Below are 24,593 nucleotides of genomic sequence, written 5' to 3'. Positions count from 1 at the left end.
GATAATATATTATCGTCTCGGCTTAACTTTACGTCTATCTCAATTTTGTCTGAATGAACGCTTATGGGGTAAAAGTATTCTTTAACAATTTATTTGTTGGCAAATGCTCAATTGAACACTAAAGGATTAAAATGTGGCTATCAATAATGTTGTGTGGCTAATATATATATAGAATCTACAACCAAGAACATCTTATTGAATCTAGAACTTGGTTTTTGAGCATCTTATTGTACATAGAATACAAAACCGAATTCAGGAGTTAACTCAAAATGATGAAGTCAAAAGTCATAACCAAGTCAGGAGTTATCAAGAAAGTTAAGTCAAAGAGTTCATATTACTTACGAAGGTTCACCCTCTTTCAGAACTGTAAAGTACCATTACAACCTTGAAAGGAAGTCATTGAATCCTGGAGATACACACCCAAAAGCGGAACCGGGATTTCAAATTAGCTTGGGCAGACTAGTTACTTAAAGTAATTCGAAATTTTTTAACAAAATATTTACCACATATTAAGTTCTACTAGTGATGCATGTTTCCTTATACAACTATAATATAGAGCAATTGTTGAGTGAACTAGAATCATATCAAATATATCCTCTAAGTAAAAAAATTTAAAGTGGTACTGAAAAAAATTGAGAAAATGTAAATCCCGATCAGAGTGCAAACAACCTTTCCTTTTAGTGAAACTAAACTATTTCGAAAGTGTAAAATAAGCCCTAGAGAGAGACTAAAACAATTAATCTAATTTTTTCGATTTTTAAACTTACATTGAGTTCCATTTTCAACCAACTCCCACAAGTCTTTAAATCAAATGGTAGATAAATTCATAAACCCTATTTCACTCTGTGAAGTTTTACAATATATCTAGAAAGAGAACATGGAAAAACTTAAACTTTGAAATATATTATAGTTTGAAGAGTATAAGTAAAGTAAAATGTTAAACATTCAAATTTGGGAAGTTTTATAGGGCCTCTCCATTTTTGTTAAAAAGCCTCCCCATGAACCATTTCACTTGAGAAATGATCATTGAGGGGGGGAGCATTTTAACAAAAATGAGGGGGCCCTATAAAATCTCTCTTCAAATTTTGGAGTTGATATAATGACTCATGAATCAAATTCAAGAAAGCAATGATTTGCACAAGAAACTCACGGTCTCTGAAACTGCACCCAATTTTTCTCTCTCCAAAAAATCGACCAGCTGAAAAGAAAAGGTTTGAATCTTAATATAGCAAATTGCCCCTACCTCTCTAGAAATGTTACAACATCCAGTCTGGCCCATTGCCCAGGCTGACCTTCACACCGGTCCGCCCCTTGCATACATCCAATTGTTGGTACCATTATAGGGTGTAAAATTTCTTAACGAAAGATGATATATTATCGCCTTGACCTAACAATACGCCTATCTCGCTTGCTTCTGCATGAATGTCTACTATTATGTAAAAACGTTGTCGACCTCTCTAACGATTAGAGAAAGGTCTATTCTTGTTCAAGTATAACCAGAAATTCGATTTGACAAAACAGATAGAGTGACAACTCGATTATAGCCAAACAATTCTATTTTGACTAAGAACATAAATTTACTTTTTTATGAGTAAACCAGAAAATGTGAAGACTCCCATCGAACTAGAGAAACAACAAGATCCCGTTAACCCTTCTAAAACCTAATTATTGGAGTGGGGTAAAACTCCTTAACAATTTATTTGTTGGCACATGCTCAATTGAACAAAAAGGATTAAAATGTGGCTATTATTAATTTTGTGTGGCAAGTTGCTCACCTGCGTTGCCCTTTAACTCACGTGCAATGCGTGTCTGAAGAAGAAGCACTGTATACTAATAGGAGTCAATGACATGCGAGCCTGCCCACTGAACTTACAAGAGTGCCCCTAATCTCATCAGTGTCCATTTTATCTGTCAAATCCTTTTCTTTTGATCTGCCAAATTTGAGACGCGGCAATTTGAACGAATAAATAGGAGAATCAGTCGATCGACGGACGCCTTAAAACAGTGAATCGATCGGTTTTATTTGGTTTAGAGAGAGAGAGAGAGAGAAACGGGGGTGGTAGGTGTGGGTGGGTGAGTAGGTGAATTGGCGCTTTTATAAAAATCTCTCTCTCTCTCTCTCTCAAGCAGCCACATTCTGTCATTTTGAATCTACCCTAGTAGTAGCTGAAAGAGAGAGAGAGACAGAGAGGAAGACGGACCTTGATTCCAATTCCAATGGCGTCTTCTCTCTCTTCTTCAAAATCATTTCTTAAAAATACAGAAACAGGAGGAGGACTAGGTTTCCTCAACACCTCTGAACTTCGTAAATTGTCTTCCCCTACTGTCCAGATCTCCTTCCGACGAACCTCTTCTTCAAGAAAGTTAGGTAAAACATAATCAAATTCTATATTTGTCAAGTCTTTTCAGTTTTATGTTCTGAAAGTTGGTCATTTTTTTGGATTGGTTTTTGGTTTTCATCCAATTTTATAGCGATCTTAACTATTAAGATTGAAATGTTTCCCGGCTTTCAGATCTTAAGTTGTTTATATCTTAAATTGAGAAGAAGATTTGTCATTCTTATTAGATTTATTTTCTGTTTTTCACTCATTGAATATTTTGTGCCTTTTCATTGGTGTCCTGAAATTTGTTGGCTTGATTCCAAGTGTGTAAAAGCATTGATAGAGTATATATCAATACTTGGATGTGTGTGTAGTAATTTGGGAAGTAAGCATGTTTTCCCCAAGTCAAGTGCAACCACCAATTGATTGTTAAGGTCTACTAGGTGAAAGCACAATGGGTTTGTTTCAATTTTTTGGATCTATAGAGAAGATATAGGGGGGGGGGGGGGGGAGGATGGGATGTAGTCAATCATGACTACTTTGATTGACATTCATAGACTTCATCTTGTACATTTCTATTGACAATTGAGAGTCCATGGATTCTCATTATCATTTCAATGTACGTTTCAAAAAATTATCATTTCAATGGCATTTCTAGTGACATTGTGTAATCCTTTATAGATTCTCATTGACAATTTTCATTGACATTGTATAGACTTTACTATAACATTTTATTATTATCTTTTGACGTAGACTTCAAGAGTCATTACATTCAACATAGTGTGGTTACATTATGAATAAATATATGAATTGACTACCATCATTAAAGACACCTTCTGCTTTAAAGTCCATATAAAGACCCTTAAGACCATCTCAGAGGCATGAATGTCCATTCCTAGTTTTATTTTATTTATATCTTTTAACACAAGACAATAAATGGTGGATTCCACCTCCACTGTGAATCATACCTGAGACCTCCGGGTTTTTGGACTAAATGCGGAACCAACTGGTTAAGAAGTTGTTGGCATATTACTATACATCAACAATATATTATTATATAATAATACATATTACGATAATGGTGTAATTTCGGTCGACAAGATTGGCATAAACAAGATGGGTTAGTCCGCACATCACATATTTTTGAAATATCAAGATAGATTTCGAAATGTCAAGATACTTTGAAATAGTAGTAAAACTGTGTCATTGCAGGTGATATTATTATTATTATTATTATTATTAGTATTATTATTATCATGATTAAAATTAATTACTATTATTGGTATTTATTATTAATTAAACCAAACCAAAATGTCCATGAAAGTCACTCATTTTTTGGTTGAGAAATTTGGCTCTCTTTTTACACTAGAATTCACCAAAATGTCGATGAAAGTCCAAATCCGCCGAAGTCCATGGATTTGCAAATGCCCCTGACATTTGCAAACTTTGAAATATCTGTGATTGAATGCCTCGGATATTCGCGGACTTCAAATTGTTCGTGATTGAATGCCCCAAACAATCCCAAACTTTAAAATGTCTATGATTGAATGCCGCGGACATTCGCGGACTTTGGAATGTCAACCAATGTCTTGATTGGCTACCCCCCCTCCATAGAGCGAGGGTTGAAATTTCCAAGAGATTAAATTAAGTCAATCACCTGCTCACTTCGATGGAATGGCGAAAATCGTCGATATATCCAAGTATAATGTTTCAATGTATTAATGATTCATGGTAAACCAACTAGTGCTTTACACATATAGATCTCTCTATGTACCGTTTCCATCCTTGTCTGTTCAAAGGCTTTCTTATTTTTATAAAGTTTTGTATACTAAAGATTTTTATGTGCTGCACTTTTCATGAGCAGTGGTACAGGCAGCTGGAAGTACATTTGGTAACTATTTCCGTGTTACAACATATGGAGAATCTCATGGAGGGGGTGTTGGTTGTGTAATTGATGGATGCCCTCCTCGAATTCCCATATCTGAAGCTGATATTCAAATAGATCTTGACAGAAGGTAGTTTATTGATTATCTGAAGTGTTTTCGTAATATGTTTCTAGGATTTTCCTAAAACTGATGAGGTAGCTCTCTGAGTATCCGAGTATTCACATTTAAACTCTTCTTATGCTCAGGAGGCCAGGCCAGAGTCGCATAACCACCCCAAGAAAGGAGACAGATACATGCAAGATATATTCTGGAGTTGCTGATGGTTTGTGGCTGTGGCACGTTTATTTTTGTAGTTATCAGTATGCTTGCTTGGTCTTTTTGTGGCCATGATTGGACTGATTTGAGATGTATTTACTGCAGGAGTTACTACTGGTTCTCCTATTCACATCAGTGTGCCAAATACTGATCAGAGAGGAAATGTGAGTATTTGAAAACTGGGTTTATGTGACATGACTTATGAGATCCGAACCAGAAGTTTTAAAGAGGAAAAAGAACTTGTTTGGGTACAAAATGGATCATCCTTTTCTGGCCAAGTTTGTAGCATATGCGCTGTTAAGTACCTACGTGCAGACAGACCGCTGACTTCCCTTCGCCATTATATGTTAAACTTGTTGCTTTAGTCAAGGTTTGGGTGAACACCAGATATGGGTATCTTTTGTTTCTGTAAAAATATGGCTACCTAGGAAAACTAGATGAGGGGAATCTACGCCAAAAATACACCCAAATAGGAAATAGATGAAATTAATTATATAGAGAGAGTCCTTCATCTAGCCTTGGGTGTATTTAGGTCAAGTTTTACTGGTTACAGTCATTCCTATTCATTAAGTCACGGAAAATTTAGATGGTGTAGATTGAGTTCCATGTAGAATGTACAAATGTGGTAAAAAATAAGAGTTTTACTTCGGTCAAAGGATCACATGTTACAATGGATTTCTCGGCAGTTAGTCCTATCGGTTGTCTGAGTACTTACAATTTTGAGAAGACGAAAGCTTAAGCTTTATGATCTTTTTCAGGATTACAGCGAAATGGCAAGAGCTTATAGACCGTCTCATGCTGATGCTACTTATGACTTCAAGTACGGTGCGAGATCTGTGCAGGTGAGCTATATGCCTAGCAATCAAATTGGACTTGTGCTGGTGACGTTCTTTGCTTTTCATCTGAAAATCTTCATTCCTTTTCCATAGGGTGGTGGCAGATCGTCAGCCAGAGAAACCATCGGAAGAGTTGCAGCTGGAGCTATTGCCAAGATTATTCTGAAGGCATATTCCGGAACTGAGGTGGGTTCTTTATATAATCAAACAACATCTATAGCTTAGATTTGTTATCGTGATGTATGCATTTATCGTAGAATTGGCACTGTCACCCTTATGGTAGCTGTTACTGGTCTGATTCTAGCTAATTTCCTTGTGTGCATTAATGTTTGAAATGTTTGTCAGGTACTAGCTTATGTCTCCCAAGTCCATAAAGTTATTCTTCCAGAAGGCGTGGTTGATCCTGAGACACTATCACTTGATCAGGTGTGGTTACTGATCTTAGTTTTGAGGATTTCTAATTTCTACGTGTCTTCTCGAAGTTCAGGCAACTTTTGTGCTCCTACTAAGTAATAGAATTAGTATGTCTCCTGCCTACAAATTCGTTAGTCATTTTAAAATATTTAGACTGTGCTCTTTGTTGTAAAATTAGGAGAACTTGTATCTGGATGATAATAGTACCTTCAGTAGATGATATTCAGGACATTCTGTAAAAACATCAAACCTAAATGTACTGATTCTGAAATTAGTTGACTTGGTGCCAAAGCCTGATGTTCAACACTTGAGCACCTATTAGTTGGTTGAAATCTATTAAAAGCCCTCCATTAAATGTCTTTCCTAGGACAAGTTAGTGCAGCTAGAACTTCTAAATTGCATGTGACAGCTCGGTCTGTATTTGATTGCAACTCTATGAAAAGACAAATCAAGAAAAAACACTAGAAAACATTTTCTGTGGAAAAAAGTAGGTCACGTACAAATGAAAGTTCATTTCTCCCATTAAAAGTTGTCAAACACCTATAGAACTGTAAACTCTTTCCTGGGAATGCCACATGACACAGGCTTGATAAAAGTGCAAGAGGATTCATGTAGGAGGCCAAAACCCTAAACCTCTTAACTAAGTTGCCATTAGGGCTCACAATTTCTGCAAGTTGCTGATTCGTTGCCCCTTGTGAAAAATTATCAGATAGAAAGCAACATCGTCAGGTGCCCAGATCTAGAATACGCTGAGAAGATGATTGCTGCAATCGATACTGTCCGTGTGAAAGGGGACTCTGTTGGTGGTGTGGTGACATGTATCGCGAGGAATGTCCCAAGAGTAAGAGTCTTCATAAATTTCTGTAATTTGCATTTTAGATTTATTGACTCTACTTTTACCCCCTAAGGCTGAAATAGTGTTTATGGTTTGAGATTACTGACCTATTACTTAATATATTAATGTTGTTGCTTTTCAGGGGCTCGGTTCACCAGTATTTGATAAACTTGAAGCCGAGCTTGCCAAAGCTATCATGTCATTACCCGCAACAAAGGCAGTTGAGTTTGGAAGTGGATTTGGAGGTAGAGATCTTCAAAAGTGCTTCAGCCGTTTCAATTTCTTTAAGGAGTTTTTATATTTGAGTAACAAACTTGACACTGATTTATAAACCTGTTAACAAACATTTTGTTTCTAATAACTTCTTTGTAAATTGACTGCAGGCATTTTGCTGACCGGTAGTGAACATAACGATGAGTTCTACACAGACGAGAATGGAAGAATAAGAACAAGAACTAACCGATCTGGTGGAATACAGGTAGGATTTATTTTTCTACAAGTTATTTCCCTCCATCTTTTGAGAGACTACTTAAGCTTTGTTCAATACCCTTGAATCATTTTTAGTTTATCATTGTTAATTGATATGCAGGGTGGTATTTCGAATGGAGAAATCATTAACACGCGAATAGCATTCAAGCCCACGTCAACAATTGGAGTAAGTTTGATAACAATACATTATTATCGGTAATTTGCTACACATGCTGCAATCACTCCACTTAAACATTTGACCTCGTGGAAACTTAGTTCTACATTATCACCTGACGATCTCTTGTCGACATTCTTTTGATTTATCTAATAACTTCTCTAATTCTCTTATTAACTTAATTGATCATGTTACAAAAAATGTAATGTTCTTGCAGAAAAAACAGAAAACAGTGACCAGAGAAAAAGAAGAGATAGAACTCATAGCACGTGGTCGTCACGATCCTTGTGTTGTTCCTCGAGGTTTAATTTTCATCCCAATACATAAATTAATTTCTACTTAATTCTGTGTTCTTTGCACAAGTTGATTTATTAACAGAGAGTTTTATTAATTACAAGTTAATATTTATTTCGATATCATGGTGCAGCGGTGCCAATGGTGGAGGCTATGGTATCTCTGGTGCTAGTCGATCAGCTGATGGCACAGTTTGCCCAATGCGAGCTCTTCCCCATCAATCATGATCTACAAGAATTCCTTAAGCGGCCGAAAATTGAATACTGATGATGGTCTGAGGGTTTATTATGCACGACAGTCATTTATTTGTGAGACATTTCTATAGTTGTTTAGACACTTTTCAGTTCCATCCTGGTTTATATTTGTTGCTATGAGTATTACTCTTGGCTATTTTTTTTGAATGTTTATGAATAAGTGAGCAAATTAAGCTTTGAGGACAAACTAAAGAATCTTGTTATACATTTCACTCTGTTTATGTTGAAATTTTGGTTTCTCTTACTTATCATTCGCCCTTGCAACCACGAGATGAATAATGTGGTGTTTATTTGTCTTAATCTGAATCACCTTACCTATTGGATGAGAAATTTGTTTCGCAGTCAAGAGCTTGTGATCATCGCATTCAAAGAGAAATTTGCTCTCTGAGATGCAGAAGATCTCGTAGCTGAGTTTATCAGTGTCCGGGATTGATTATTGGAATCAAACTAACGAAGTCTACTCTAAACTTCAACTATAAAAGCAAAGACAAACCTTTCATTCGATCAAATGTGTTTTCTCCACGGAATCTGAAGTTTATACTTTTCTTTTTTTTGATAACAGTATCTGAAGTTTATACTTGTAACTACAACTTGCCATTTTTATTTCCGTACAATTTCTATTCAAATTCTTCAGATTGGTTTGGCCTCTTCGGTGCTAAATATACACCATCTATTCCACGATGCAAATGATGGGACTAATGTTTTTTTTGTTCTAGGTGACGGCCAATGTTTTTTTTGTTCTAGGTGACGGCCAGAAAACTCTAGTTCTCTTTTCCTTGTCACATTCCATACCATTCCGTCATTTGCCCACCAACAAATCCAGAAGCGATTTTCTCTCATACTTGTCACGTGCGAGATAATCATGTACATAATCACGTTTCACGTCGACTAAAAACCGTTTTTCTGTTTCGGTTTCAGCTCCAACTTAGGGTTTTTGAGCAGTACTTGACTACTTTCACACAGTCACACTTGAACGCAGACACTCAAGCACCTAAAACCCGCGTCAATGGCTGCCTTACCTGAAAGTACTGCAGTTTCAACGGAAAACCTAAATCCTTCTCCCACTGAACCCCAAAATGAAACACTCCGAACAACAAATACCGGAGCTTCTCTCGATCACGAGCCCTCAATTGAAGCACAGAAGGAAGAAGCAACAGAGAAGGGAGAAGAGAATCAAAAGATAGAGAGAGAAAGTGTAGATGAAGAAACCAAACAGTCGAAACAGAACTCATTGGATAAACGAAAGAGAGAGAGCGAAGAAGAAGAAGATGGAGGAGAGAAAATTGTTCGTCATCCAATGTGGAAAACAAGTTTATGTTCATTTTTCAGACGCCAAATATCTGATTGTAATCATGGTGAAACTTGTCGTTACGCTCATAGTGAAGAAGAATTGAGACCTCGACCAGATAATTCATGGGATCCAACTTCAGAAAGGGCAAAAAAGCTTATGAAATTGGAAAATGGGGAAAAAACTGAAACTTTTGATGATAGAGAAGATGTTTTCATGACGGATGTTCTTCCTGGCTCTTCCGATCCTTCTCTCGACAAATGCTTGTTGAATCTTCCTAAGAAATGGACTTCGGATAACTTGAAAAGCTTTCTGGCTGAACAGGCATGTTATTTCTCACTTCTCAAGTGCGTTTTTGTTGAATTCTAAAACTGTTTGCACATACCCATTTCTGAATTTGAAGTGTACTTTTCTAGAATTTCGACATTCAGAGAAATTTTGCTTGATCAGAGATTTGCATTATGTAATGTAATTGAATCTCTTCAGAGAATTAGTCAGTTTGAAAATTCACTGTTTTTTGAATATGGTTATCAAAATTTTGAAAACTAGGAGAAAGTAGATAACAATCTTTTGATTGCCTAGAAGCACACGATGAAACGTGAGATTTTATATATGGGAATTCTTACAACATACCAAGTGGAGCATGTTTGATAGTGGTAAATATCTAAATATTTAGTGGCGAGTAAGCCTTTAAGGAAATTCGATGACTATTATTTATCATGTAAGCATTGGGCATTTTGTATTTATCAGATAACCAGATTACTGAGTTCTTGAGCTGTAAGTTGTTTGCAATATGTTTCTGGTTCTAAGCCTTCTACAAGTACCTGGTTTGTTTTCAAGTACTCTTAAGTTGTTTATGTGTTGAACTGTAAGTAGAAACGAATGTCTGTCGCTTTGATCATATGCATACTTAGAGTCCGTGTTTCTTCATTCTGTGGCTCAACCAATCTTCTATAGGGCGGTCGAGGCAGTTTCTTCGATCAAGAAAGAGGGGCATACATCTGCACCATGTGGCATTCCCACACAATTTGCGAATTGAGGCGTAAAGTAATACAGTAACACCTCATAAAAACACAGTTTTAATAGTAGGAAAAAGAATACTTTTTCAGTTAAAACTTAATTATGATAGGTAATTTTGAAGTATAAAAAAGAATGATCAATTTGGATATCTTGATTTAGTTTTTAGTATTTTTGCCACTCGAGTCTTCAAACATTACTACTTGGTGTTTGTATTTGTCAACCTCTTCTAATATTGCTACTTGACTAGCCCATATTTTTGTATCTTCCGTTATTAGTAAACTTTTTGGTCTCCACACTCTTCTTTTGCAAAATTGTGATATTTAAATTTTCTGAAATCTAGGCTACGCCACGATTCCAGACTTTGCCTTGTTAAAGAAATCTGCCTTGAGAATATAAAAAGTGTTTTTGCGCATTGAGCTCAACGACTCAGTTTTACAGTTTACACGAGTTTCTCTGTTTGGCTTGCTGCTCTCACTTGTCAGGATTTTTTTGTTTGGTATGATGGTATCTGACCACTTTGTACCAATGTGGCTGTTACGGAAGGATATAAACTGGCCTTTTGGTGTCTAGTAAATGTTCGCATGGGGCATCTGTAAAACTTGTGTTGATGCTAACTGGTAATTTATGTTTTGGCAGGGAATTCTATTTAAATCAGCCAGGAAGAAGAAGGGAATGACTGTTGGTTTTGTGGGGTTTGAAACTGCAGATCAAGTTAAGACTGCTATTGAGGTATTCCCCATACTACATTCTGGAGTTTATGCAGATAACATACTTGCAAGCGCCTTATGAGCATCTTGTATTTTATGAAAATGTTAGGGGATGGGTGGCAAATTTATTGGGAACAAGCCTGTAAAGATTGCAAACTGTGTACCTCGATCATTTGAGAAAAAAACATCAACAATGTTGGCCAGTGACGAGGCAAATGTTATTACTTTAAATGGTTCTGAGGATGGTGATACTGCTGAGAAGGATTGTTCCAAAGTAGATGGTTCAGTCCAAAAGCCAAGAAGTGTTCGAGATGCAGTTACACCGCTAGCTCATTTGTCTTATAGTGAGCAGCTGGAGCATAAGAAGAATGCACTTGCTCAAAATCTTAAAAGACTTGTAAGAGAACCTACCCTTCTCTTCAACTCGGGTTCACAATTAATTAATTACTTACATTTTTTGCCATCAAATTTCCTATTCCTCAACGAAAGCGGTCTGTTGGTTTCTTTTATAGACTCGAAACGCACGTAAAGCTTGTCCGGATGGCGTTACTCTTCCAAAATGGGTTCTCAATTCAAGGGAAATAGGTAGTGTTCTCACTGCACTTTTTTGGCAATAGATGGTGAAATGGTCTCCTTCATAATCTCGTATTTATGAAAGAAAAATGTTGTTTGAAAGTCATCCTGCTCCTCCTTCATTACTTCTTATTTCTTTTTAACTGAATCTACTCAAATATAAAATAAAAACAAACATTGGTAGGGGAAAAAGTTGGAGCTACAGTATTGGCATTCCCTAAATATCGAGTATCGTTATCTAGTTAAAAATTAAATAAAAATGGACAATACTCTGCAAAAAAAAGGGGCTGATATAGGGATGGTGTGATTGACATTGCATTGTTGTTCTCACATGCAGGTGGTCTCCCATGCAGACTAGAAGGCATAATTGAATCACCACTTGTAAATGGATATCGGAACAAGTGTGAGTTCTCAGTTGGATATTCTTTGGAGAGAAAGCCCACAGTTGGATTTATGCTGGGAAACTTTAGGTCAGTCCCACACTTATTTAATTTATAGCCAGGTTCTTATATTTCCTCCCTTTGTGTTTATTCCTTCATCTTTGACAAAAAACCGAATGTCCGGTGTTTCAGGGAAGGTGTGACAGCAGTTCAGGAACCCGTGGACTGCCCAAATGTGTCTAAAATTTCCTGTAAATATGCTTCTATATTTCAAGATTTCTTACAAAGTTCAGGATTACCAGTCTGGAACAGAATTAGTAATGCTGGCTTTTGGCGCCAATTGACGGTAAGATTATCTTGCATCCTGAACTATGGGTTAAAGTGAGGGCTTTATGTGTCCCTTGACTCTATTTGAGGCACATGGTTAGTTTCAGTTGATAGCTTTGGTCAAAACTCCATCTGTAAGACGATAAACGGTTTTCGGTCTTATTGTATTAAAGATGGAGGAGAGACAAACAATTTCATGTTTTGTGAAGAGGGTTACTTCTTCGTGTAGGTTCGAGAGGGAAGGACTCCAGGTCAGGACATTGCTAGTATCTCAGAGGTCATGCTTATGGTTCAGGTCTGTATGCATTACGCGAATAGTATTACTGCTTTCTTTTGTCTTGTCTTTGGCGAGTTCTTTGTTGACCTTCTTTTCTTTTTTCCCTTAACTCTTGTTAGCAAGTATTTTAGTCTATTATTAAATAAAACAGGAAGGGAAAGAGTTTTATGATCTTGCAGCTATATTGGTCAGCATGTTGCCTTTCTTGTGTTTAGATTTGGGATCGAAGAAAGTATTGTAGAAACAAAATTTCTTCACTTCTTTTGAGAATTATTATGAAGAGTAACCAAATACTTGTAACACCATCGAGATTCCATTGACATTCAAGCATTTCCTGTCTAAGTCAAATGTGGAATGACCTTTTCCCAAATTAACCTTTTATCATTGCGGCATTGCCTTTGCTTATTATCCGGTTGCAGGTTTGCTCAGTGGAATGTGATGAGGAAGTAGTAACGAAAGAACTTCAGAGCATGGCTCTTGCTTTTTCTCAAGGAGCTAATGCAAATTCTCCTCCCTTGCCTCTAACGTCGTTGGTAGTCCAGGTGCTTATTCTTTTATACAGTCCTTCTAGCATGGAGTTATTTGTTGATGTGGGGTTGCCTTTCTTGTGACTTTCTGATGCTTTTAGAAGATTTGCACCATCTACTTTTCGTATTTGTTGGAGTACATTGTTTCTCGAAGGCAGTTATAATTCCCTAGCCATTTTCCCCAGTAGATTTATGAAAATTCTCCGTCTCTCCCATATGTGTATGATTATTACTCATCTCTTCGCACGTGAGGCTATTAGGAACTCAACCTATTAGTACAACACAACTAATTGCATAGCCTCTATTTTGAGAAACTCTTGATAAGGAGTGGGTTATTTACAAACAAATTCCCTCTTGGGCAGTTGTTTCAGGTAAAACCACAAGTATGGCATTCACGGTAATATGTGTTGTTGCCCACACATTGATAAAGATGAATGGCAGCAACAATCACTAAAATTGTATCGGAGACGTCAAAAGAAATATTATAAGACCCAAATTCTGATTTGGCTTGTCCTGGATGAAGGGCCCACGGGTGACGGGAGCTTGAATAATGTGGGCCTAATCCATATTTCTTTAATGACTTTTTTAATGTCTTTTAGTGTCCTAGCAGTATAGAAGTTTGAAAGTCTAGAAGTAAAGGTAGTATGGGATGCCAACAGTTAGTTTTATGCCTATATAAGGGTTATATTCCTGCTGTTTGAGGACACACCGTTTTTCAGCAGCTATTCAATCTTTCTATATTTGTGTGATGCAAATACCCCTAGGTGTGATGCCCAAGGGCGCTAGGAGTGACTCCCAACTTTTACTAGAGTGATAGTAGTGGTTATCTATCTTGTCCTACATCACACATTTAATTTGGGAAGCAAAACAGATTTTATTGATATTCAGAACTTTTATTAGATGTGTTTGCAAAATGTCATCTGTTTCTTTTGTATATGGCTTGGATGATTTGTGCAGGATCACCAAGGCATATCAAATGTAGCACCAGCTGATGCCCCATTGAGAACACTACTCATACCAAAGGCAGAAAGTGCTTCTGAACAGGAGCCTCTGATTAGTCCTATGGATGGAATTCATGATTACATAGGAAATCTTCGCTTCTGCATATCACCGACAGCATTTTTTCAAGTCAGGATCTATCTCTCTCTCTCTCTCTGCGGATAAATTTTCCATTTTTCAAGTCTAACAGAACTGCAGGTCAACACCCTTGCTGCAGAGAAACTGTATTCCCTTGCTGGGGACTGGGCAGGTCTTGGTCCAGAGACCTTGCTCTTCGATGTATGTTGTGGAACTGGCACGATCGGTCTGACTTTAGCACATCGAGTTGGAATGGTAATATTCAAAATCCTTTTCGTATTGAGTTTCTCCTTAATCTGTCATACCTGGGATTCTGAAAACCAATTTGATATTTGACACCATGATAACGAGATGCTCCTTATCCATCTAGAATTTCTATGTGTTCGACAACTAACAAGTACATATGCAAAGATGATGGTTTTGATCACACAAACTGTAGTTTTGTTTTTCATCTTTAAAATACTAACATAATTGGGCAATGGACTTTTACCAGGTTGTTGGCATTGAAATGAATGCTTCTGCAGTTTCAGATGCTAAAAGAAATGCAGAAATTAACAATATAAAGAATTGCAGGTTTGTCTGTTCAAAGGTGGGGATTTGGTTTAACATATTCAGTTTTTGGCTTGACCTTCCAACACTAAAATTTTATTCTTTTCTCTTATCTTTCTCTAATCTTGCTGTATCAGGCAGAAGATGTGATGGGATCTCTATTGAAAGAGTATTTGAGTGAGCCACCCGAGCAAGAAGAATCTCCACGCGTCTCTGAAAGCAATGACCCGGAAATTACTAATGTTCAAGATGCTAACGATGGTAAAGGAGATCTTGAGAAAGTGAATGGTGAAACTGTTAATGCTAAAACGGAATCTGGTACACAAAGTGGCACTTCTGGAACCCACTATAAAGATGTTGTTGTTATTGTCGATCCTCCACGAGCTGGGCTTCACCCAACTGTATGTAACCTCATTCTTCTATGAACTTCTTATAACAAATTGACAAGATTCAAAAACTTTGAGATGCCTTGTTTATAGTCATGTGGTCAGTCAGTCAACTTAACTACAATCAATTTATCGATCCGTTTTGATATTTTCGCAGGTAATCAAAGTCCTAAGAACTCATTCATCTCTAAGGAGACTTGTGTAAGTTCTGATTAAAATTCTGAGCATTAACCAATACTCTTGTCTGATGATAAATATTACAACATTTCATGGTGTTCTTGATTTTAATACTTCTTCGCTTTGTACAGTTACATCTCCTGTAATCCTGAAAGTTTAGTTGCTAACGCAATTGAACTTTGCACACCATCGACCGACAAAATGGAGAAAGGGAATGGAAATAACAGAGGATGGAGGAACATGAGTAGTGCAGGTCTAGCTCGAAAGAGAGCTAAATCTATGCCCATCTCAGAGCCTTTTCGACCTATTAAAGCTATGGCTGTTGATATTTTCCCACATACCCCACATTGCGAAACAGTAATGCTACTGGAGAGGTAATAAACCAAATCAGACTTAATCCTTAAGCGCCGTTCAACAGAAAAAAAAATCCTTAAGCGCCCAATTTTTGACACAAGGACTTCTGCTTCGATTATTCTCTTGTTTTTGTTTTATGAAACTTATTCGAGGAAGTTTACTTAATTCTTTTCCTGTATTAAAACCCAGAAAACATATGCATCAGTTGCCTTTTATGTTGTATTTTAAATCTTTATTTTCACCAATTGCTGATACTCTACCAGCCGGGAGTCTTTCGGGCCCGAAAAATTTAAGGGGTTTGGGCAGGGTATGGGCCTGGGTATGGGCCTTAGAGATTCAAAGTAAGCCCGACCTGGCCTTTCCTGTGGTTTTAGTGCCCACAGATATCAAGGAGCTAGGCTGGTCCAGTTCCCACCCCTATATCAGCCATTGTCCAGAAGGAAAAGTGGATGCAGTAACATCTTATGTTGAAGGATATCTGATTAGAAACCTAACAAAATATCAAGGAGGTTTCAACTTGGAGTTGGAAAAGGAATTTTTGTTCTGAAGTTAGATCGATTGAGATTGTAGATTGTTTGTTCTCCACCTACCTAGTGATATCTGACTTGTATGAATGGATAAGTTGGGTCTGATCGTTGGTCCATTTCATACAAGTTAGATTCAGACAGTTTAAACACCACCAAATTTTCCTACCTTTATTGACTTGACTGGCTGTTTGCAGTGTTGATCCTTGTTTCGTTTTATCGACTTGCACATTTTCAATTTGGAGGCGTATTAAAATTTGGAAATAGGCCTTGTAGATGAGCGGATGGTGTTAGGTAAAACTTTTTGTTGTGGCCGAAGGGAATATGACTTGGTTTGGTATCTAGATAACTTTTATCTTATATACTATTTATTTTTTGATGCTATTCATTTAAATCCTATCTCTTGGAAAAATTCTAAGCTGGATAGAAGTAGCTAAAAGAGGAAAAACAAAAGAGTTAGTAGAAAATAATAAATTTTTGGACTCTATTTTGGCCAGTTTATATGGACTGATTAGAGAAAGGTTCATGTGATATCAACTACTCACCTAGGTACAAATAAAATACAATCATCTACCAAAGAAGTCTATGGAGGTGGAGATAATAGGAGTATCATTTGGAAATTAAACTCAAACAACTGAATATGATTATTGTTAATTGGTTTGCTAAAACTAACCATTTTTACATGTCTCAAATTTGGTCCTTATAAACTTGATTATTAGGGATTTATAAACAGGCATGAAGTATTCTTCAAATTTGTCCAATATTAGAAGTTTTTGTATTTGTATAAATCACGTGCTTGGTTTAATTATTCAAGGCCGCGACTTTGGGGAATAATTGTTCAATTATTCAAAGCCACAGTTTTGTGGAATAAAGAAAAATTTTTGGAGAATAAAAAATTACTACAGAATTAGTCAAGGTAGATTCATTTTTTTTATTTCTATTTGTTGCTACAGGGATTCCAATTTTGGGAGTTAAAATAAATTAAATTTTTAGAAGATCCCTTAAAAGAATTTAAAAGAATTTTTTATAAATTTAAACAAAATCTTTATAGAATCAAAATCGTAAACTATTTCCAAGTGTTTCTTCTTTTCTTCATCTTGTTCTCCAAAACTTTGTCTTTTTCTAATCGCTAAATCCTAAAAGCATATATAACAAACCTAATATGTTTAGAAGTGATGAAAATATGTTTTAGGGCTCAAAATTAACTGATTTATAGGATTTAGAAAGTATTTACCTCTTTTGGGAGGATTAATGGTTGAAAAAACTTACTTTGAACGCCCCATGGAAGATGTATTAAGAGCTTCAAAAGATTTTGTTTGATGATTTCTAAGGTTAGAGTGTTTTTTCCCTCCTTATCTGTCCAACTTTGTTTCTGATTTTAGATAAGTAATAGGGGTTGGAGGTTTGGGGAAGATTAAAAGAAGTGATGGAGGAGATGAGATGGTAGAGTTTTTCTCCATAAAAGAAGAAAGATGAGGGGGAAGAAGAAAGATGGGGAAAGAACTTAAAATAAAAATTTTAATTTTAATTTTGTACTTCGGAGTCGATTTTAAATTGTAAATCTTTTCTGTATTCCAAAAGAATTTACACCCTGAAGGTTTTGCTAAGAAACATGGATTCTCCGGAGAATTTATTCTCCAGAGATTTTTCTTTATTCTCTAAAGTCGCAACCTTATTCAAATGCTCTTCATAAGTATTGGTAAGAATACTAAACAGAGGGTAATAGAAAGACACGATACGATAGACTGGGGTTTATATGGAATATAAACACAACACCTAGAGTTAAACTCTTTCTATGAAATGCTCCACGAACAGTCCACCAGTCAGAGACAAAATTGGTAATTTATTGGTAACTCTTTCATTTGTCCCTACTGCGATAATAATGAAACAATTGCTCATGATCTACTACAATTGTTGTTATACCAGATCTATTTGGTTTCACTTTTAGATTATGACAGGTATCGTTATCAATGTTAAGGAGTGGATTCTCCAATGGAGCGACCTAGATGATGACTTGGTTAATCTCTACGTTAAAATTCTGTGGTTTATATGGAAGGCAAGATGTGAGAAATGTTTTTTTATGCAGGGACAAATCGCAATGCATGTTATAATTAGAATCAAAGCTACACCTACCAAGTAGCTGAAATTAGCCTGCCCACTAGACAAGAAAACACAGACGAAATGGACTCCTCTAGCAGCACCTTATCTCAAAATCAACGTGGATGCCTCTTTTACCAATTTGTTAGAAATAGCCGGCATTGGATGTATCATGCACGACGACCAAGCGAAGTTTGTAGCAGCTCTATCTGGTACAACCAGGGGACAAAATCCAGAAGAATGTGAATGCCTAGCGATTCTATGTGCCATGCACTGGGTGATTGACTTACATATACAACATCTCCAGATAGAAAACGATAATCTCAACGTAGTCATGCATCTCTATGACCCGAGCAAATCCATTCAGTGACAGTCAGACAAACATACTGAAGCTATTCTCAATCTCAAGGAGCATTTTACCAGCATAATCTTCTCTTACACTACATAACAGAATAACAAACAGGCTGGCACTCTGGTGAAGTGGGGTAGGAAACACCGTAGAAGACGCACATGGCACTCCCTCTCGAATTTTACTTTGTGTTTTAGAGGTCTTTGATCTTGTTGTATTTTCTCTTCAACAAAAGAAGAAAGAAAAAAAAAAGGTACGCTACATCCCAATATGCTATTTCATTTTATTTATGTTTTTTATTTTAACAATTTTAACAAAAGAAGGCAAACAAATGTAGCATTCTATTTTTAACAAAAAAAAAAAAAAAGGTGTAGTGTCCTTGGTAAGGGTTTAAGCACTCTTTTTGTAATAAAAAAAGTGTAGCCTCCTAGGTAAGGGTTTAAGCACTCTTTTTGTAGTGTCTCGTTTAAAAATGTTAGACCTTGACGTGCGAAAGCGAGTGATATCGCTTGCAATCCGAAGATTGCACTGCATAATTTTATAACATGTTATCATAATGATAATTTCTGCTATCATGTGGTTTAAAGGCCGAGCCCAAAGGCCAAAACTACATTCTTTTTAATCTAATTAATTTTTGGAAAAAGCAGAGTCACACACATTTGAAAATCTAAATATTTTAAAATCCAACCGCTAATTAGTTTAAAATGTAATTAGTTGGGTAGAAAAAGTGGAAAATTCAAAATCTGAAAATTTGAAAAGAAAAAATTTATGTCGAAAGTAGTTCACACACGTGTTTCACACGTACACAAGATCACACACATTTTTCGCACACCCACAAAAAATTCATACACGTGTTTTCTACATGCACAAATTTTAGGGCTGAGCTTCCCTTGGGTTGGAGTTGATTTTTGAGGCTGAGCCTCTTATTTAATTTTGGATTGAAAAAAATAGATTAGGCTTAAACCTCTCTCGAATCGGAATTGCTATGAAGCAATCTCACATTGATTCGAAACAAAGTACGAAGGTGGTAAATGTTTTAAACACTTTTTGTTGGAGACTTTGAAATGCCAAAGTGGATAATATTTTAGTTGTTCAAAAGATTGGTCCGCAATCCTGTAACACATTATCATCACGATAGTTTTTCTCTTCGCGAGAGTTTAAACTTCATTTTCTAGTGATTCATTTTCAAACCTGATAACTCTGAAGTGTCAAAACGAACAATATCACTAGCAACTTGAACAGCGCTGGGCCCACCCAAACCTATAAATCTTATAAACAATCATATTTTTAAGAAAAAAACACAATTATAACAACCACAACTTATTTAAATAGCTGTTAATAGTTCCGTTTTTTCCTGAATAACAATTTATCTAAATTGATCCCCACATTTAAGGTGACTCTTGGAGATAGTCATCAATAAAATATGAATCTGGGAGAGAGAACCGGAGAGAAGAAGAATGGTGTCGATTTTCTGTGATTCTCTCTAATCTTCCAAATAGAAGAGACCTAACAATTTCATCCAACTTACTCAGCTCATCACTACTGAATGTGGGGAAGGCCTTCTTTTTACCCAACTTTTATTTTCTCTCTCCTCATCTCTCACAAACGACATCACTATATATAACAGATACCCATTGACCCTTTCCTTCTCTTTCTTACCTTCTACTTTCTCTTTCAGGATTTGGGTTTTGGGGATTCAAGGATTTTTTCAGTTTTTAGTATGTGATAAGGTGTAATTTGTAAGGGTTTTATTTGTTCTTCTGGGTTTTGCACAAAAATAAATAGAATGGGAGATGAAAAGGTAATAACCATTTCAAGGAAGCATGAACAAATTACAAGCAATAGTGATGACAATGATCTTCTTCCAAAGCATAAGGTATCTTGGGCTTTATTCCTTTTTCTTGTTTCTTCAATCTCTCTCTATATCTCTACAATTTTCATGGAAATTTTAGTTCATTGCAATTTTGGCATAAAGTTTTATCATGGGTAGTTCTTACTTTTTGGTATTGAGAAGAAAAAAAGTTTATGAAAAGCATCTTTGGTACACAAAATTGGAAATTCAATATATGCTTTATGTTAGGTTTACTTTAGTCCTTTTCCTTATATTTATGAGGAATCAGTACATTCTAGGAATTTGGGTGCTATGGAGTTATTAAAGTAGTTGAAAGAGGAATTCTTAGAATTACCTTTTTCAAACAGAGTGACACTTTTTGTCAAAAGGGGAATTGTTTTTAGCAGCAAAAAAGTTAGTATAACAAAAAATTATGGGGTAGTGGATTATCTGTAATCATATTGATACCCTTGGCTTAATTTAATCAGAAACTGGAATCAACCATGAAATTATTGGTGTTCAACTCAGATGATGAGCTGGTTTGAATTCATAATTGTTTGAGTTCGAGCTGTACGAAATCTTTAAGATAAAAGATTTATCTTCAATTCTTCACCCTATACGTAATTGCTTGCAGTTTACTTGAGTTCGTAAGTTCAATACAGGGTCTCGCTTAGATTTGAAACGAAAATAAACAGCTGGTTGGCTTGCGAAAAGAAAAATGAAACTTTGTTGATTTAATTTGTAGTTTCTAGTCTTAACAAATTGTCGTTCTTTCGTAAGACCCTTCTTAAGAGTTCTATATCATTTTCGACTTAGTTTGATTAATTGAGATGGAGTTTGGGTTACTGATTAATCAATAACTTTCCTAATGATTTCCAATGGGTCAATTGAGTTTTGTAAGTACTGACGGGATACCAGATGCCTCGTACATTTGAGTTTTTCCGAGCTCTTTGTATGTTTCTGAATGCACATCCAACCTCTACCTTAGTTCCTGGTGTGAAACTTGAATAACAAAAACTAAGAGCTCGGAAAAACTAAGGACGATTCTTAGATTGATTTTACCGTATTCTCTATAAATATTAAATAGTTTATCAAAGTAATAAGAGTCCGCCAGTTGCTCCAATAAAATCAGCATGACTGTCATAATTTCGAGTCTAATGTTGGTGAAGACAACTCTGGTCTCTCTCATCCTTAACTGGTTTTATATATGGACATACTGAAAGGGATTTAACGATTTGAGGAGAAACATATTTAGCTGAAACTTTTCCGTTCTTGTTATTGTAGGCCGAAGATTTGACTGAAGTAGCTGAAGGAACTCAAGATTCTCAGAACGAGAGAAGAGATAATCTCTTGCCAGAGACATCCTCAAGAAATTTAAACGACTCCACTCCCGAGAGTTTCACAATCAATGTGCCGCCAACGGATCCTGTTGCTCCAGGACTAAAACTCTCTCCAACACTCGGACCTGCTTCTGCCAAAACGGATGGATTGATAGGTCCCTCCTCTGGTAAAGGTAAGTCGTCCATAAGAAGCCTACTTACGGGATTGAGCTTCACATATGGGAATTCTAATTCAGAGAATGATAAAGATGCCACGGTAGTTGTACGAGCTTCACCACCTGTGGTTTCGAGGCCATTCTTTCTTACAAAGTTGTTTACAAAGGAGATGAATAGAGCAGCCTCCCTTCCTGTTCTCCCACTAATGCGCTCAAAGCCGGAGTCGTTCCACGAGAAAAGCGTAGTTGATACGCCAAATTTAAATGTAAATTATCCACCTTTATCAATTATATTATTCATGTTACTGTTTAATGAATTGTGAAGGTGGTTTTACAATGCCCGAAGATCAGTGGATCAGACACCCAAACCTGCACATACAATTCATTATATGTTTTTTTTTAAGTATTTTACGTTTTTTTTACCCTCTCTAGCAACATTGCATCTCTCTTCGTTTCTTAGATGTGAATGTATAACAGGAAAAATGGGCCCGAAGTATAACCCGTTCGCTTTCCGTTCCCATGAGCGACAAAGCTACAGGCGTAAAACGAGTTGACTCTCCAGTAGCTATAATTCGTGTAATAACGTCCACTCCACAATCAATGGAAGCGAGTGGTTCTGCCACAGGTACCACCACTCTAATAGTAGATGCAGGTATGTTCTTTCTAGGTTTATTTTTTTTGAATCTTATGTTGGAATCACTTTGCAATTTGCATCCATAATAAGGATACTCCGTCTGGAAATCTGCTCATTAAGCCGATTTTCGGATAACCGACTTATTTCTTATCAGTCTTGTTGTTCAGACGGCAATGATGTTGATGGTGAAGATATTGCCGAAGAAGAAGCTATCTGTAGAATTTGTTATGTCGAACTTGGTGAAAGCTCTAAAACCCTCAAGATGGAATGTAGCTGCAAAGGTGAACTTGCACTGGCTCATGAAGAATGTGCTGTTAAATGGTTCAGTATCAAGGGTAACAAGAACTGTGATATATGTAAACAGGAAGTTCAGAATCTTCCAGTCACTCTTCTACGAATTGAAAGCCATCCTAACCTTAATGTACAGAGATATAGAGCTTACTCATCACCAGTTCGTCACTACAGGCAAGTAAAAGTAGTCATATTTGCTTTATCGTCTCAAACAACATAATTCAGTACCAAGAACAAAAAAATTATTAAATTTTTATCACCTTTTAGATTCAAGCGTTGCTGCGGAAATCAGCACAAACTAAAAGACAGAATTTTAGCTGGCGTTTGGTTCATGACCCACATACACTCCATTGTTTCTGAAATATACAGAAACACCAAGAACCATGTTCTCTTAGGTTGTTTTCAGAAATTGGATTAGTGATAAGAGTTAGACAATACCAAAACTGTGAATCGAGAAAGACACTTTGGTCACTTTGGTGAAATTTTCCTATTGTTTTGTTAGTTACCTAAATTTGAGAAACTAGTTGAATAGCAAACAGATATTAGGGTGTTAAAAATGTTCTCAGGCGGCGAACCTCAACGTTGCCTCACAGTTTCCCTCTTTTACGATTTCCATCTGTTCAATTATCGGACAAATGCTTAATTAAGTTTGAATGTAACTTCAATTCTTAGCAGGCTCTGGCAAAACGTGCCTGTTCTGGTCATTGTTAGCATGCTTGCCTACTTCTGTTTCCTCGAGCAGCTTCTGGTGAGCATATTAATTTCTAAAATAACTTGTGGACATATCTCTGTTAATAATTACTAAGTACTTTATACACTTTTTAACAGGTTCATGGGAAGCATCCGAGTGCAGTTCAAATATCACTTCCATTTTCCTGTGTATTGGGTCTTCTTGCATCCGTGACAGCAGCAACTATGGGTAACTGCAGTTTGCATTTTTATCAAAATATCATTGCACTATCTGTGTAGAGAATCTTGGTAACTAAAGTTTGAATTCTGACCCATGAGACATATATCGGCTAAAAAGGCAACCGTCCAATGGTGCCTCAACAAAGAGGACAACTTTGCGTTTCCGAGTTTTTCCGTTCTCCTTAATATCTAACTTGTCCCATAATTTGTATTTTCAGTGTCGAAAGCATTTGTTTGGGTTTACGCATTTGTTCAGTTTTCGCTCACAGTTCTCTTTGCTCATCTATTCTATACATTGGTACGTCTATCATCTTCTCTCTTGAAGTTACATAGCTTACGAAGATCGCCAAAGTTAGAGTTTCTCGGCATCAGACTAAATTACTTTAAGCAAATGATTCTTCCCGGTTAAGTTGGTTATTTAATGTCTATACGTACACAAACCCTATACTCGAAACCTTCTATTATCTGCATTTGTTAAACTGTTATTAGACAACCGGTATAGGTTGATTGATGCGTTTACTGCTTCTACTTTTTTCAACAGCTCAATGTCCAAGCTGTTCTAGCGATCTTCTTGTCGGCATTCGTTGGCTTTGGTATTACGATGAGTGGAAATGCACTTCTTGTCGAGTTCTTTAGGAGACGATATCACGTTCCTTCTGATAGTCAACATGTATCTCGCGAAACAACTCAGCCTGATCAACAGCCAGCAGTTATTTCGCAGCAAGTTAACCCTCCTACTGCAGCAGTTTTATGACAACGGAGAAATTATAGAATTCTAATATTCCATAATTTGTAGTGTTTGAAGGGTTAGTTATATTACTTTGATATTTCTAAATGTGTAAATACGTTTTGTTATTTCACGCGAATATTTAGCTTAAATCAAATAAAACAATGATGTTATACTGAACGGTTATTTCATGTCTACAAAAAGAAATGCGGGTAATTTTTTCGAAGCTCGATTTTCTTCTTTATATAATGAAAAATGATTTTAGAATGATCATTCAATACCCACCTCTGAGAAAT

At 36.4% G+C, this 24,593-nt stretch overlaps 3 protein-coding genes across 6 annotated transcripts; all 3 read left to right on the top strand.

The window, feature by feature from the left end:
* Window positions 1-1,852: 1,852 nt before the first annotated feature.
* EMB1144 (chorismate synthase, putative / 5-enolpyruvylshikimate-3-phosphate phospholyase) lies at window positions 1,853-8,046 on the top strand. The gene is made up of 13 exons (XM_086659907.1): window positions 1,853-2,368; window positions 4,186-4,336; window positions 4,453-4,529; window positions 4,628-4,686; window positions 5,281-5,364; window positions 5,452-5,544; window positions 5,704-5,784; window positions 6,482-6,613; window positions 6,750-6,852; window positions 6,991-7,085; window positions 7,197-7,262; window positions 7,468-7,552; window positions 7,678-8,046. The coding sequence occupies exons 1-13, from the start codon at window positions 2,218-2,220 to the stop codon at window positions 7,809-7,811; spliced, it is 1,311 nt and encodes a 436-aa protein (XP_086516033.1). The 5' UTR covers window positions 1,853-2,217; the 3' UTR covers window positions 7,812-8,046.
* A 496-nt stretch (window positions 8,047-8,542) lies between these two features.
* Window positions 8,543-15,662, top strand: LOC147558285 (zinc finger (CCCH-type) family protein). Of its 2 annotated transcripts, none has more exons than XM_086659903.1 (14): window positions 8,543-9,410; window positions 10,743-10,835; window positions 10,923-11,210; window positions 11,326-11,398; window positions 11,724-11,856; window positions 11,959-12,112; window positions 12,323-12,388; window positions 12,790-12,912; window positions 13,855-14,025; window positions 14,095-14,229; window positions 14,468-14,563; window positions 14,661-14,924; window positions 15,067-15,110; window positions 15,218-15,662. In XM_086659903.1, exons 1-14 carry the CDS (start codon window positions 8,805-8,807, stop codon window positions 15,462-15,464), a joined length of 2,493 nt encoding a protein of 830 aa, XP_086516029.1. In that variant the 5' UTR covers window positions 8,543-8,804; the 3' UTR covers window positions 15,465-15,662. The 2 variants fall into 2 exon arrangements, with proteins under 2 accessions (XP_086516029.1, XP_086516030.1); XM_086659904.1 differs by having other exon boundaries at window positions 8,721-9,490; window positions 9,537-10,835.
* A 3,640-nt stretch (window positions 15,663-19,302) lies between these two features.
* LOC147558284 (uncharacterized) lies at window positions 19,303-24,477 on the top strand. Of its 3 annotated transcripts, XM_086659906.1 has the most exons (9): window positions 19,767-19,958; window positions 20,089-20,286; window positions 21,526-22,002; window positions 22,214-22,388; window positions 22,538-22,835; window positions 23,337-23,409; window positions 23,490-23,580; window positions 23,789-23,868; window positions 24,112-24,477. In XM_086659906.1, the coding sequence occupies exons 2-9, from the start codon at window positions 20,197-20,199 to the stop codon at window positions 24,322-24,324; spliced, it is 1,497 nt and encodes a 498-aa protein (XP_086516032.1). In that variant the 5' UTR covers window positions 19,767-19,958; window positions 20,089-20,196; the 3' UTR covers window positions 24,325-24,477. The 3 variants fall into 3 exon arrangements, 2 of the variants coding, with proteins under 2 accessions (XP_086516031.1, XP_086516032.1); XR_015234332.1 differs by having other exon boundaries at window positions 19,303-20,286; window positions 23,490-23,639; XM_086659905.1 differs by having other exon boundaries at window positions 19,711-20,286.
* Window positions 24,478-24,593: the final 116 nt, after the last annotated feature.

The sequence above is a fragment of the Eschscholzia californica genome, unplaced genomic scaffold (genome assembly GCF_041429995.1).
Source record: "Eschscholzia californica isolate CP2 unplaced genomic scaffold, dmEscCali1.0.p SCAF_2, whole genome shotgun sequence".
In the NCBI taxonomy this organism is placed as follows: Eukaryota; Viridiplantae; Streptophyta; class Magnoliopsida; order Ranunculales; family Papaveraceae; genus Eschscholzia; species Eschscholzia californica.
Note: the sequence above shows the minus strand (reverse complement) of the source record. Positions and strands in the feature narration are given on the sequence as shown.

Bases quoted from the DNA above. Each gene is read 5' to 3' on its own strand.
- EMB1144 (XM_086659907.1), top strand. From the start codon at position 2,218: ATGGCGTCTTCTCTCTCTTCTTCAAAATCATTTCTTAAAAATACAGAA. The intron at 6,614-6,749 runs GTAAGAGTCTTC...GTTGCTTTTCAG, and splicing joins TCGCGAGGAATGTCCCAAGA to GGGCTCGGTTCACCAGTATT. The intron at 7,086-7,196 runs GTAGGATTTATT...ATTGATATGCAG, and splicing joins ACCGATCTGGTGGAATACAG to GGTGGTATTTCGAATGGAGA.
- LOC147558285 (XM_086659903.1), top strand. From the start codon at position 8,805: ATGGCTGCCTTACCTGAAAGTACTGCAGTTTCAACGGAAAACCTAAAT. The intron at 11,211-11,325 runs GTAAGAGAACCT...TTTCTTTTATAG, and splicing joins CTCAAAATCTTAAAAGACTT to ACTCGAAACGCACGTAAAGC. The intron at 12,913-13,854 runs GTGCTTATTCTT...TGATTTGTGCAG, and splicing joins TAACGTCGTTGGTAGTCCAG to GATCACCAAGGCATATCAAA.
- LOC147558284 (XM_086659905.1), top strand. From the start codon at position 20,197: ATGGGAGATGAAAAGGTAATAACCATTTCAAGGAAGCATGAACAAATT. The intron at 22,389-22,537 runs GTATGTTCTTTC...CTTGTTGTTCAG, and splicing joins CACTCTAATAGTAGATGCAG to ACGGCAATGATGTTGATGGT. The intron at 23,869-24,111 runs GTACGTCTATCA...TTTTTTCAACAG, and splicing joins CTCATCTATTCTATACATTG to CTCAATGTCCAAGCTGTTCT.